General features: G+C 46.9%; 1 protein-coding gene across 5 annotated transcripts in view; it reads left to right on the top strand.

Annotated features, from left to right (window-relative positions):
• Positions 1-13,517, top strand: part of PXN (paxillin) — a 46,249-nt gene that overhangs the window by 15,312 nt on the left and 17,420 nt on the right. For 2 of the 5 annotated variants that reach the window (XM_048322980.1, XM_048322981.1), the window contains exons 2-5: positions 9,650-9,876; positions 10,370-10,485; positions 12,375-12,514; positions 12,891-13,092. In XM_048322980.1, the coding sequence (XP_048178937.1) occupies positions 9,650-9,876; positions 10,370-10,485; positions 12,375-12,514; positions 12,891-13,092 (685 nt within the window). Of the gene's footprint in view, positions 1-1,924; positions 7,746-7,813; positions 7,956-9,649; positions 9,877-10,369; positions 10,486-12,374; positions 12,515-12,890; positions 13,093-13,517 lie in introns of those variants that run through there. The other 3 variants (XM_048322978.1, XM_048322979.1, XM_048322982.1) reach the window with 3 other exon arrangements.

Below are 13,517 nucleotides of genomic sequence, written 5' to 3'. Positions count from 1 at the left end.
GAGTCTAGTTTAGTGTTCAGAGAGCTAAGTGGAAAAATTCTAGTCCTACAGGAAAATCATTTGTGGTTCCTTCACACAACTTGGACTGTAGGGCAGGGAGTGCTGTGGATTTGTATTGTTTCATCCAGGAAACTGTGATGACTCAATCTTTAAAGCACTTGCAGTGTCTTTCAGCCAGCACGCTGAGTTGGTGATGCCATGCCCTGTGGATCTAGTTAAGATTAGTTTACCTGCCAGCTCAGTGATGTGAACGGAGCCAGCCGAAGGATTTCCCAGCCTGTTGCATCCAAGATGACAAGAGGAGGCTCTGAGGTGCTCTCTCAAGGAGTGGGGCTGTGATTCCCAGGGACTGCTGGTGTAAAGCTGCAAACTGGTCAGCTGGTTTTCCTACAGTGTCGTCGTGCCCTTGAGAGCCGTGCAGCTGCTGGGCTGCACAGGAACCTGCTGACTCCACGTGATGCTGCCCGGCACTCCAGCACCCTGACCATGCAGACAAATGCACCACTGCTGAGCCTGCAGGTCTGGGCGTCACAGAAATGTATTCATTTGCAAGGAAGTGGTGTGGGCACTTCCAGGAAGGATCTAGCGGTGATGTTAATGGTTTTTCAGCACACACACATGCACGCACAAATAGCCCTCCTGCCCATCAGAGGGATCAGGTGGAAGGTCTGAGTTCACATGATGGCTTCTGTTGGGTTTTTGTAGCATACAGAGTTGGCTTATCTTCAGGTGTATGGTCAGCAGTCTCTGTCAAAAGCTTACTCTTAAGCTCAGCAGCACAAATGAGAGCACCAGTGGATACATAGCGTGTGCAGCCCTAGGGACTGAGCTGTGTCACAGTTCTGGGGGTGGAAAGCCAAATAAAGTGTCAGCGTAGGCTCAGGTGGAAGCGGCAGGTAATGGTGAGGGATGTCTCCAGAATTAAGAGCACTTCAGTTTGAGCTGTCTGCCGATTGCATCTTTTCAGGCTGCCTTTTTTTCTGGTGTGCATCTGAGCTGCAGATGAATTATGGGAATCTGACAGGAGGGTAGGTGATTTCTTTCAACTAATGGCAAGATGGGCTGGATTTACAATTTGTGTTCTGGCCTGAGTTTTGAAGGTGGAAGTAGAGCATTTCCCATTTAAAGCAGAAGTTTTATTCGCTTTATTCACTTGAACAAGGGCTCAATTCTGGCATTGGTCTTTTTAATACATATTCTAAAGAGCTGCTTAAGTCAGAGTGGTTGGAGTTGTGCTTCCAAGAAACCGAATGAGTTCATCTGCAAAAACCAAACCAACACTTCAACAAACTTCTGTTGAATTAGTAAATTAAATTAGTTTAGAATGTGTCTGGTGATCAGCAGGGCAAGTTCCAGGAACAGCATGGGTTTGCATGCTGGGGAAGGGGCCCTGGGCCCTTCCCTTACACTGGCACTGCATGATGGTGTCAGCTCTGCTGGAACTACAGCCAGAGCACTCCAGGGGTTTGCAGTTCATCCCCAAATGTGCAGGGAGTAGTTACTGATAAACAGTTCCTGAAAGTGCTTTACACAGGCTGTATTTGCACACTCTTCTACAATTTCAGGCTTGGGGTGGTAGTAGTGCATGTTAGTTGTGACCAGTGAGTTGGCCACAAGCTCTGGAATAAGCTCTCCAGCTTGGGTCTCAATGGTTGGGAAAGGAAGTCACAGTCATTGCTGCAGCTGCTCATGTGAGACCACATCTCACATTGCAGTGTCTTGTCTTTGTTTAGACATTTGCTGATAGTGGTAAGAGCTGGGTGCATGGGCTGCTGTACTGGGCAAGGCTCACTGGTTTGGCTGTCAGTACTCCGGTTATGGCACAGAAAGGATTCATGGTGGCTGCCACCACCTGATTCTGACAGCAGTTCTGTCTGTCACAGGATGAATACCTGCTCAGTTTGTCTCTGCAGCCTGGGGTAGCCAGGCATAACTGCTGCTGGGTGGCTGCCTTTGCTGTTGAGCTTTTCAGGAGGACCCACGTGAATTTGTAAATCGGTGCCACAAATGCAAAGTTTTGCTAATTTTAAGGGGCAGTTTTGGTCTGAAGGTACAGAGAAGCTTTAAAATTTTAATGGATATTGTCTTTACTGTAATTTACCATACGACATACTGATATTAGTTTGGACATTTTTTTGTTAAGCAGTGACACAAGGCATGACTTGATAATGAGAAAGCACAAGGCTTTAAACATCAGTACATCAAAGAAAGAGCTGAGTGATTTTACTGACCATGCAATCTGAACTTCCTTTAGGCAGATCTGGGCAACATGAAGTAAAAATCCCAGTGGATGCTCTGTACTGATACTCCAGCAGTTGTTAGGTCTGGAAAATGACCTACCTTTTGTGCCTTGATTTTTTGTGTATCTTAAATAACAATCTGCCCCTGCTTCACAAGAAAGCTGAGAACTTTTATGTGTCCTGTGTTCTAACCACCTTCTTGACATATTGGTTAAATTTTGGAAAACTTTTAAATGTCATCTCCTCAAAATGTTTTACACAGTAAGCCAAGCTATTTTACGTGCTTTCTGTATATGTGAACTGGAGAACTTAAGGATTTTAAGAGCTTCTAATTGCACTTCGAGTTTTTAAGGTCTCATTTTGAATGTAGCCTTTGTATTTTATTGCTTTTGTAGTCTCTGATCTTTTTGCATTTAAAAGCATTGATTAGAATATAATGCCTTAAGAACCTGTTAATAAATGTCTTTTACCTGGAAGTCAGTGCCTGCCTTTACCTGTTCATGATTTTCCTATTTCTGATAAGGCTCTTCCATTTTGCTGAGAAAAATCAAAATGGGAATTCCTGCCATCAGTGTTTGGGGCTCCCCACACATTCTGCTGTCAAACTCCAGGGCAATGAGAAGTCCCTACAGCAAAGCTCCAGCAAGTTGTCTTGATGCAGGTCTTGTAGAGCACTGCAAATATTTCTTTTGAAAGGCTATTTAATAGGATAAATATACCCAGGCTTCCCATTCCTCTGCAGTTACTCACAATGTAAAACTGTCGTGCCAGGGATTGGGTTTCTGCCTTGAGCTGTCTCCCTATATGTGAGCTGGAGCTGCATTTACTCCTGGAGGTGGGGGGAAGAAGACTTATTTGAACCTAATGAGATTTAAAAAGTTTTCATTCAGGGATTTTGCAAAGAGGTGGCTCAGATGAGGCTGCAAGCTCGAACTTTGGTTCTGGAGATGCAATTCACTTCCCCTCATTCTCTTAGGGGACAGCAAAAATCAAGGATTTGAGTTCAGCATCTTGCAGGTATTAAGAAAAAAGGGCTGGAGAATGGTGTGTGATTCTACAAATGAGAGGTCTGCAATTCATCTTACGCAGAGTGAGATAGGATTAGCATGTAAAGTCCATGTCCTCATTTAGGGCTGCCCTTACGGGTATCTTGATTTTTATTTCTATTTGCCAGTCCTCTAGGAATCTTCTGCTCCCTAAACTAGGAAAACTTGTAGCAGTTCTATTTATTTCGGTAAGTAGAGGCAGGGGGGAAAATAGGGTGCAGATAGGTGAAGATGCCTGTTCTGTGCAGCTGCAGTAGAGGAAGTACTGTAGCTTGTGCTCAGACACCTCATCCTCATTCCTTAGTGTTCTGTGTCTAGGCTGTCAGGGATGTGTGGCACCAGAGATGCTGGGGGAGATGGGACTCTGTGGCTGAATGCATTTGCTCTGTGTGGTGGCTGGATGAGAAATCCTGTCTCCAGTGCTACTCTATTTCCAGATGTCCCATGCAAGAAGCCAAGCTATAGGCAACGTGTGGTTTGATACATGTGCAGATGTGGCTTTTAGCTGTTGAAAATGAAAGGCGGATATATGAGGCATTTGAAGTATCTTGCTTCAGTTATGCATCCATTTCCTCCCCAGCAGTAGATGAGATGTGGAAGAAAATTGACCACCATCCTTTTGATCTACTCACTATATTGATAATGCTGTGATTTGCTGTGTCAGCACAGCTTAATAATCCTCAGTTGTTGAGAGAGATGAACTGCATATGGAAATCTTTTCTCCAGGGGAAAGCAAATTTAGATTTCTCTAAATTGCCTCACTTTAAAAAAAGGAAGAAAAAGATAAATTCTAAACTGCTTATGAATAGTGGGAAATTATTTACTGCTTGAGGAAAAATTAGCATTGAAAAGCTGCTTGATGTAAGTTGGCAAATGTGAATTTGTCGATGTCTTGTCATGACAGTTTTTCCAGAACTAGTCCATGATGTGTTCTGCTTCACTGTGTCACCTTAATCCAAGAGCATTTTTGAGATACACAGGAAAGGGGAAGTGAACAAACTTTGATGCTTTGATATCCATGGGAAGATACCTCTAAATATATATTTATATATACTTTTCTTTTTAGTAATTTCACTCTACCTATTTAAGGGGGCTGAGTACAGCTCAGATTGCTAGAAAGGGGTGTTGATGTATGCATTAGTACGAAGGGGCCCCGGTGTTACCCATTGCTGTTCCAGACCAGAGCAGTGCTGTAATCCCTAGGCTGGTGTTAACTGCTCTTTGTCAGACAGACCTGGCCTCTTGGGAAGCTGAAGAATGTGCCCCTGGCTGCACAGACGCTGTTCCTGCTGCAGGATGCTGCATCTGCAGGCCAGCGAGTGCTGACACGAAGCGATGGTGAAGGAGCCTGCCTTGAACCCCTTGGAATGTGTGAGCTGTTCCTCGGCCCACAGAGGTGTGGGCTGGGGAGATAGCACAGGAATGTGCAGTATAGAACTTGCTCTTTTCAATGCAGCTTGAACTGGTAAATGAGGCTTAGCCTAAAGATTTGCCGCGCTCTTCCATCTTGCTACTTTGGTGGTAGAAGGGATACTTTCTGAGTGGTTCAATTCGTTGGATGTCAGCCTGAGAGTTCTTGACCTGAGCTGTTGAAATGACCAGCAGAGCTTTGGCTTTTGCTGGGAATTACCTTGAAGCAATGCAGTTGGTATTAAAGGGCTCCTTATACATATCTAACATATGTGCAGAGTGGTGTGGGGGATTTGTAGACCAGAATCCCAAGGACCTCATAGTCAATAATGATTTTTGGCAAAAGTGAGGAAAGGGACAGAGGAGCAGACTAATGTCCCTGGACCTCCAGGTGTCTCGGAGTGCTTGATAATGGTAAAGGTGTCAAATGTGGTATCATTCTTTTACTGCCCCTCCTCCACAGGAAAACCTGTGTAGAAAACCCACCTGAATGCAAACACCAATGTCCTCCCATACTGGGGAGGATGTGGTTTGAGTAGCCCTCAGGCCTGAATATGATTTCAATATGAGTAGCCCTCAGGCCTGAATATGATTTCAATAGAATATGTAATTTTTGGGCTGCCCAGTGGAGGGGAGGAAGACTCTGTCCTTCTGTTTCATGTTTTTACACAGCTTTACCAGGTGGGTGGGCCAGGCCAGGTTACCTGAGCCTGTGGGGGACCAGCCATGTACATGCTGAGGTGCTCTGTGCTGCAGTGGACAGCGAGGTTAGGGTTTTGTTGGCTGTGTGATCGCTCCAGAGTAGCCATGATAAGCAGGAGTGTCCACGTTGGTGTTTTAGCAGGTATCCCTTTTGCACCCTCCTGAGCAGCACCCTGCTAATGGAGTGGAAAATACAGATTTCTCTATGCACAGCCCATGCATAGCTGAGCCCTACCGAATCTTTGGAAACTGGAGTGATTCTGCTCCTTGCACATGTCTGTGAGTTGACATTTTGTCTGTGGGTTGTGTTAGTGGCTTTTTGTAGTGGTGAAAAGTGGAGAGAGGGGTGATTCTGCAGAGGAGCAATTGGTTGAAGGTCCATTATAACTGTGGTTTACTTTACTGCTACAAAATGGTTAAATCTATTCTCTAGAGATAACTAAATTTGTGGTCTTTATCCTTGGGAGGTTCTGCGTCCTAGAGCTGTGTCTGTAGTGTTCCAGAGGGTATTTGGGGCAGCGGTAAGGCTGTGGTGAGGTCAGTGTGTGTGGTTGTTTCCGGAGTACTGGGCGGTAGCTGCTGTGAAGATGCGCGTCTCGGTGGGGAGGTGTAGCACACGTGGCACCGCCGAGTTTGTGTGCCTAAAACAGGGGCAGGTTCTCGGCTCTTGCGGGGCTGAACAGGTGAGGTGAAGGCACTGCCAAGCTGGGCACTGCCGTGGGTTTCGTCGCTCTGTCCCTGTGAGGGTGTTGGTGGTGCCCTCTGATGGATGGTGCCCGTGGGCACTGGCCCGAGTTCACTGCCTTGAGGTGACCCAGTCAGCTGCTTCCTACGGGTTGTGGGGACTAACTGGCTGATTCACACCTCCTGCAGCACTGTCCCTCAGGGGTCACCTTGGGCAGGAACACTTCATTACCCAGTAAATCGATCGAGACTTTAATATTTCTATTTAAGCATTTAATAGTCCATTTAAGGAGCGGCCACTGTAGTGAACTCAGAGCTGTGATGAGAAGTGCAGCACTGCACAAGGGACAGCATCCCTGTCACAGTTCATCAGGTTACAGATGCTGGGCCCTTTTGTAAAAGAGAGAGCAATGCATCTTTTTCGATTAATAAATCTCCCTTCTTCCCCCTCATCTCTTATCTTACATTGTCTTCTGGTAGTTGCACAAATCCTAAATGAATGCACCGTGCTTTGGGACCTCTTGGGATGAAGTGCTTCATGCAAAACAAAATGTTAATCCCTTTGGTTAATTTTTTGGTTGGGTTTTGAATAATTGCCTCAAGTCACACTCTGGACTGCAGAACTCCTTGGGGTGACCTCCAAGGGAGTGACCTGCAGCCCGTGCCTGTGGATTGGCGAGTCGCTTCTCTCTGGCAGGGTGATGTCCGTGAGGTGGGACAGTGCCACTGCCACTCTCACCCTGCCTTCGCCGGGGACGTTCTGCTGCTGGTGTTGGACCCTTTAAACAGGCGCAATATCCCATTTCATCAGTTTCAGGGAAGTGTGGTTGCTGATGGGATTGGATCCGGGAACAGCAACGGGGAGGGATGCGAATGGGGAAGCCCTGTCTGTCGTGGCTGTGAGCTTGGAGCGGCTGGGGCGCAGGGAGGGGAGGACACGGATTTGTAGGACTTGGGGGCGAGCAGGCACAAGGAGAGGTCCTTTGGCATCGGGAAACCGGTGTGTGAGCGCCTTTCCTGTCCCGCCGGGTTGGGGTGGTGCCTTCGTGCAGCTGCTTCGGTATCAGTTGTAAAGTTGGAGTTTAGTTTGAGTAACCGACTGATTCCTCTCTAGCCTTTTTCTCCTCCCTCCGCTTCTCGTTCCTCGGCTCTGCCTGTTTGCTCAAGTCAGGAAGGGGGAGGATATGGGGGAAGTTAATCATTAATCTTAACTCCTTCACAGCCACGGGGCTCAGTGCTCCTGGTATTTCCAGACCTCCCTTCTTCCGCAGACTTGTAGAAGTAAACCAGTGCGTGTAGCCGAGCTCGCTCTGTGTCATTAGCAAAAGGCAGCGGGTGTCTATCCCATGGATCATCAGCACAGAGAGGAGCCGAGCAGGGGAATTTATGTGGCGAGATGGTTACAGCTGCCGGTCCTGCACTGAGGGCTGGAGGTGGAGGGTGGAAAAATGGTTTGGGTCCCCTCTGCAGGGCCGGAGGAGCCCAACATCCTCACGGGATTTTCACTTCCTGGTGGAGTTTGATTTGCCTTTGTCATTGGAGAGGAGAAGCAAAAACCACTCCTTCTCGGCAAGCACTGCTCTGGGAGGTTGTGTGCCTGAAATCTGCAGTCGTAGGACCTGCCTGACTGTAGGAATTGCAGCTCATCGGCAGTTTCCTGGAGGTATGTGCCTCTCACTCTGGAATCTAACCTTTTTTTTTTTTTTTTTTTTTTTTTTTGCTTTTCCTTAGAAAGAAGATTCAGTTCATTTTTCCCCAGCTGCAGAATGCTTGTCTCCCTTCAGAGAATCTGTTTCTGGGATATTTTGGTCCCTTTAGGAAGATAGATCCTGTGACTTTAATGGTTTGGAGCATCTTTTTAACTAAATGAAAGGTGTATAGAAATAATTTAACACAGTATTTAATTTGCTAATGGCTGTATTCTGCTCTCTGAGTTCAGGACCACTTATTTTTTCTTTTGTGATGCTTTGGTTTTTTGAAAAGAGTCAATATAAAAGTGGCACCTTCCTCATCTTGTAATGCAATAGTACTGTCCTCTTCTAATACATTTTCTTGAAGGTTTGCTTAGTGCATTGGCTGCTGTGGAGTGCTGTGCTCAGGAAGTGGCTCGGGGCTGGCAGGTGCTGCCTGGGGAGCTGTGGGTGGGCAGCCATTAGTGCGAGCAGTTGCTCAGTTGCTATTCTGGTACCACCAGACAGCTCCAGCTCCTTGTGACCCGGGGGACACTGCAGGATGGTCATGCTCAGGCTGAGCCCTTGTGCCCCAAATCTGAGTGTCAAGTACCTGCTGTGTGCAGGCAAAGGGACCTGCTGAGACTCTCTGAGGACAGCTGAGTCTGCTTAGGGGGAAGGGAGATCCAGGGGGGTTCACAGAGTGTCCCCTCCTAATTCTGCTGAAGGTGCATTACTGTTTTCTGGTGGCATTCCACATCTCCAAAGGGACCTGCCAGGTATGTCCTGATGCTGTTCCACGGAGAGCACAGATGTCCCCAGTGAGCTGACTCCTCTCTCTGCCTTGCAGAGGTGTGCACTGATGCTGCTGCCCCGGTGGAAAGCTGGGCACGTGGCCAGGGAGGCTTTCTTTGGAAAGTGAGCGCAGCACAGACCTGCAGGCGCTCACTGGAGTTCCCCCCATAGGGACTGCATTGGGCTCTGCAGGGTGGGCTCATGGAGTGGAAGGTCCAACAGGTCAGGATTTGCCTTTGAGTCATCACAGAGGAGTGCAGGGTTGGGAATGGGCAGAGGATACATTTGCAGGGAGAAATCCAGAAAGCTGGGAATGCCTTTTTATGCCTCACTTCTGAGGGGACTTCAAGATTTTTGAGAAGTGCTAACTGTGTGACGTAGGTGCTCTGCCTGGCATGAGTGACAGCGTTTCTAGCTGGTGGAAGTTTTCCTTTTCTTCAGGAATTTGTGAGCGGTCTCCACCCAGCTAGTTAAGAATTGTTTCCAGGAGAAGAAATGGCATTTACCTGGCAGCCTCGGGAAACTTGTTAACTGTTTGTATGCTGTACTGAGAGGGCTTTTTGTTAAGAAAACTGAAACGTATTCTCCTGCTGCACTGATGGACTGATCTGAATGTTTCATGCTTCTTCCACGACCTTGGACTCTGGAGAAAACACCTCCTGAGATCTTGTTTCCTGCAGAAAGCAGTGCCTGCGGCCACAGTAAATGACTCTGTGATGATGTGGGGCCTGTAATTAGTCTGTGTCAATATCCTGTTGGAGTAGATCTCTGGACAGGCTTGCCTAGGTTGCAGTTCTGCAGGGTGCAATGAGACTACGGGTTCCTGTTGTTGGGTGGTTTTCCAGTTAAGGCAAAAATCTGAGACTGACACAGCTTTTCTGGCTGCTTTGTTACATCCTGGTGTTTTCTTTGTAGTAGAAGTTTGGTTAACTCGTTCATTCCTGGACAGCAGCAGTGTTTTTCAGGGCATTTGGTAGATAACCCTAGATGAAAAGTCTTCCCAAAAAGCTTCTGATACAGATGCCTTGAATGAGAAGAAAGAGACAAAGCTGTAGTCCAGGCTTTTACCATTTTGTTGGGGTTTTTTTTGGCTTTCCTGCAGACGCCTTACTGGCAGACCTGGAATCCACCACCTCACATATCTCCAAACGACCAGTGTTTCTCACGGAGGAAACTCCTTACTCCTACCCAACTGGAAACCACACATACCAGGAGATTGCTGTGCCACCCCCGGTGCCCCCACCGCCTTCCAACGAGGCCCTGAATGGCACCGTGATCGACCCCTTAGACCAGTGGCAACCCAACACACCCAGATACGGCCACCAGCAGGTAAGTGGGTGCGTGCGGGTGGGAGGGTGCTTGTTTTGTGGGTGCAGGATCTCTCCGGAAAGTAAGGAGGAGGGAATAGAAAGAAGCAAAGATGGATTTGGCTATGAACAGAGTGGGGAAATGGGGGGAGGTAGGAGCTTTTATTAGAACTAACTGGTTGCAACAAATGGCAGAAAAGAATTTGAAGCCATTGTCATTGTGCTGACAAAATGGTAGTGTGATGAGATTAGTGTTAGTCATCTGTCTTGAGCCTGTGGAAAGCAGACTGGGGGTTTCCAGCACAGAGCTGCGACTCACAGGCAGGTCTGAAGTAAGGGGAGAAAAGTTGTTGCTCGTGTAGCTCATCTGATAGAGACCGGCTTGACTAAAGAGCAGGTCTTTTTTTTATTTCTGCTGGGCTTTGTTCTGCCCTGTTGATGTGTCGGTTTGCAGTGCAGTAGTGTACGTATTTGTTTTGTATTTTCTGTTTCCAACACAAGTCTCGTTTCCACAGCCTCAGTCCCAGTCTCCTATATACAGCTCTAGTGCCAAAAGCTCCAGTGCCTCAGTTCCTAGAGACGGGCTCAGCTCTCCTTCTCCCCGTGCCAGTGAGGAGGAGCACGTCTACAGGTATCTTGTCCCTTTTAAGAGATAAGCCTGACTCACGACTTGAGCCTGCTGAGGCTCAAGCTGCCTTCTGTGAGTGGAAACGAACAGTGCTTCCCGTGTGTGTTACATTGCTTTGTGTCAGTTTTGATTGCCTCTTTTGTAACATGCCACTGTAACTTTCATACTCGCTTCAAACGTTGACCTGGCCCCTTGGCTTGCTCAGCGGTTAAGGATCAAGAACCTTGCTCAGAGGTTAAGGATCCGTCAGACAGAGCAGGATCTGGACAGTCTTGTGAAGGATATGATCCAGACACAGGTGACAAATCCATTCCCCTGTTAAACAGCACAAAAGTTCTTTAGGAGGTGGATGGCCTTTGGGTTATTTTTCTGTGGGAACTCAGTACTTGTGGCCTGGAGGGATGTGCAGAGACTCGAGTTTTCAGGTAAATTCAAACTTCTTAAAACCTCCATCTCAGTAGGTGATTGATAGATAACAAGTTTACACTTGAAAAGGCATCTGTTCTCACTCTGAGAGGTTGGAGGAGACAGACTTTTCTGCTGACATAGGGATGAGTGATGCAGAGGCTGTCAGAAGTTCATCCTGGGCACCTTTTTACACTTTGGAGACTGGTGTTTCTTTGGAGTCATAATCTAACTATGCCAGCTCCTTCTGCTGAGCAGGAAGTTGCTTCTAAGCAGAACTAATTCTGGATAGAGCTCAGCTCCTCTCTGGGCAGCCTAGCCAGAGATGGTCCAATGGAGACAGTAATTGCAATTTTTTCAGATGACTGCATGCAATTAGTATGAAATGAAGGTAATTACAGCCATAAGTCCTCTTGAACAAGGGTCTGGCATGGCTCAGTTCTGGTGTGAATTGCAGCTGGTGTGTTGGTTTGGTGTGAAGTATGTTCTCCTCAGGTTGCAGTTGTGGATTTTGTTTTTCAGTCTGGAGAGAAGGATAACTTCCCTTATGGAATTCATAATTGTCACTGGTGTTGCTGGTGTCAGAGACCTTAAGCCTGCTAGATACTAACTTTTTGAGCATAATGTGGTCCTGTGCACAAGGCAGAAGTTCCCATTTTGGATTTGGAAAGTGTCTTTTTGATAAAATAAGAACTTCTACAGCATTAGAAGTTTTTTCTTCACTTGTAAAACCAGGAGAAAAAAAGTGTTCCTGCCACTGACAATGGAAAGACTGTTACTACAGTGCAACTGCTATAAAAATCACTGCATTGATGTGAAGTTCTGCTTTGAAACAGTTGGCAATTCTGTGTGGTAAATGTTATCACCCATATAAGACTAGCAGTAATTACAGCCAGTGCTTTATACATGCATGTGTATTTAACACAATAGAAAATAATATCAAGTTACCTTCTTATAAATTGAATAGAGTTACTCAAATTAAAGGTGTGAGGACTTGGGGAGACCTTGAGTGTTGCAAGAGGCTATCACATAACCTATTGCTTCAGAGTTTCTGCTGATAATCTGAGGTTTGCACTTTGCCTCTCTCTCCAGTCTGTGCTAGCCCTGCATTCCCTCGCTCAGGGAGGGTGAGGTTGCTGTGGTGTCAGCAGAAACAAGTCATTTTCCCATATGTGAGCTAATGGTTCTGCTGCTGTTCTGTGCATTTTGGATCTGCAGACAGTTAACTCTTTCCTACAGGGCTGGGCAGCACGTAGTCCTAAAATCAGAGGCCCTGTCCATCAGTGCTATTTTTGTAATTTACAAAAGCAGCAGTGGCTGTGTTTAGTCATGTCACAAAGCTGATGTCTTCTTTCCCCCCAGAGCTAAAAGCATCAGCCTGAAAAGAGCACAGCATATGTGTAAACTTTGGGAACCTAATGTGAGGTTCCCTCCATCCTTCTGCTGTATCTTGATGCAGAAGTTTCACATTTCCCTTTTATCTTCAGTTTCCCAAACAAGCAGAAGTCTGCAGAACCATCTCCCACAATGACCAGCTCCTCTCTGGGCAGCAACCTCTCAGAACTGGACAGACTCCTTCTGGAACTGAATGCTGTTCAACATACTCCTGCCAGTGGCTTCACAGCAGGTAAGGAATAGGAAGACATTTGGTATGAGTGGATAGTTTGATTCTCAATAGTAGCTTGCTTTTTCTTTCCAACATCCTTAGTGAGGAAGACTCCTCCAGCCCTTAATCAAAGATTCATTTAGTGTGACTGGGATCACTTGAGGTCTGAGCTGCAAGACCCTGCTCAAAGCAAGGCCAACTTCAAAACTGCCTCTAACTAAAGTTTTGAAGTTAGGATAGGTTGCTCAGGCCCTTGCACTGTTAAGTTTTTAATATCCTCGAAGATGGATGTTCCACAAGATTTCTGGACAATTTTTTGTTACTGCCTGTGATTAGCATGTGTGTGTGTTTGTGGAATGGGGCTCTGAATGGCTGTTTTCTGCTCCCGTTTCTTCAGATGAGGCTGGCAGAAGCCCATCACTGCCCAGTGTGGCTGGCCCTCACTATGTTGTCCCAGAGAGTAGCAGCTCTGGGGGAGGGAAGGCTGCACCCGCAACAAAAGAAAAGCCAAAGCGAAATGGTGCACGAGGGATTGAAGATGTGCGTCCCAGTGTGGAGAGCCTGCTAGATGAGCTGGAGAGCTCTGTGCCAAGTCCAGTGTGAGTAATGTTTTAGTGGTTGCAGGCTTGGGTGGGGTGGGATGGGATGGGTTCCTGTGGGACTGGTGACTGTAGTGTAGGGGCAGCTACTGCAGGAGAGTGACGGATGGAAGATGGGCTTTGTGTAAAGGGTCAGAAGTCAGGCAGGTGCATGAAGATGCTGGTGCTTTTTAATCTACTTCTGGATGAAAAAATGCCTAAGTCATGCATAAGAGGTGGACTGTTCAAGCTCAGATTTACAGCTGACGACAAACACTCGTCTGACAAAATGAATGTTTGGGCATCATCTGTTTCTTACCAGATGGGATGTGTGTGCATACTTGAGGCAGAGTCTGCATGTGTTGGGGAAGCTGGGCCAGGTTGGGCTGTGCTGATGAAACTCTTCATGCTCTGCTTACTTGGAACAGTGGGACTTCCAGTCTAGG

The sequence above is a fragment of the Corvus hawaiiensis genome, chromosome 18 (assembly GCF_020740725.1).
Source record: "Corvus hawaiiensis isolate bCorHaw1 chromosome 18, bCorHaw1.pri.cur, whole genome shotgun sequence".
Lineage (NCBI taxonomy): Eukaryota > Metazoa > Chordata > Aves > Passeriformes > Corvidae > Corvus > Corvus hawaiiensis.
Note: the sequence above shows the minus strand (reverse complement) of the source record. Positions and strands in the feature narration are given on the sequence as shown.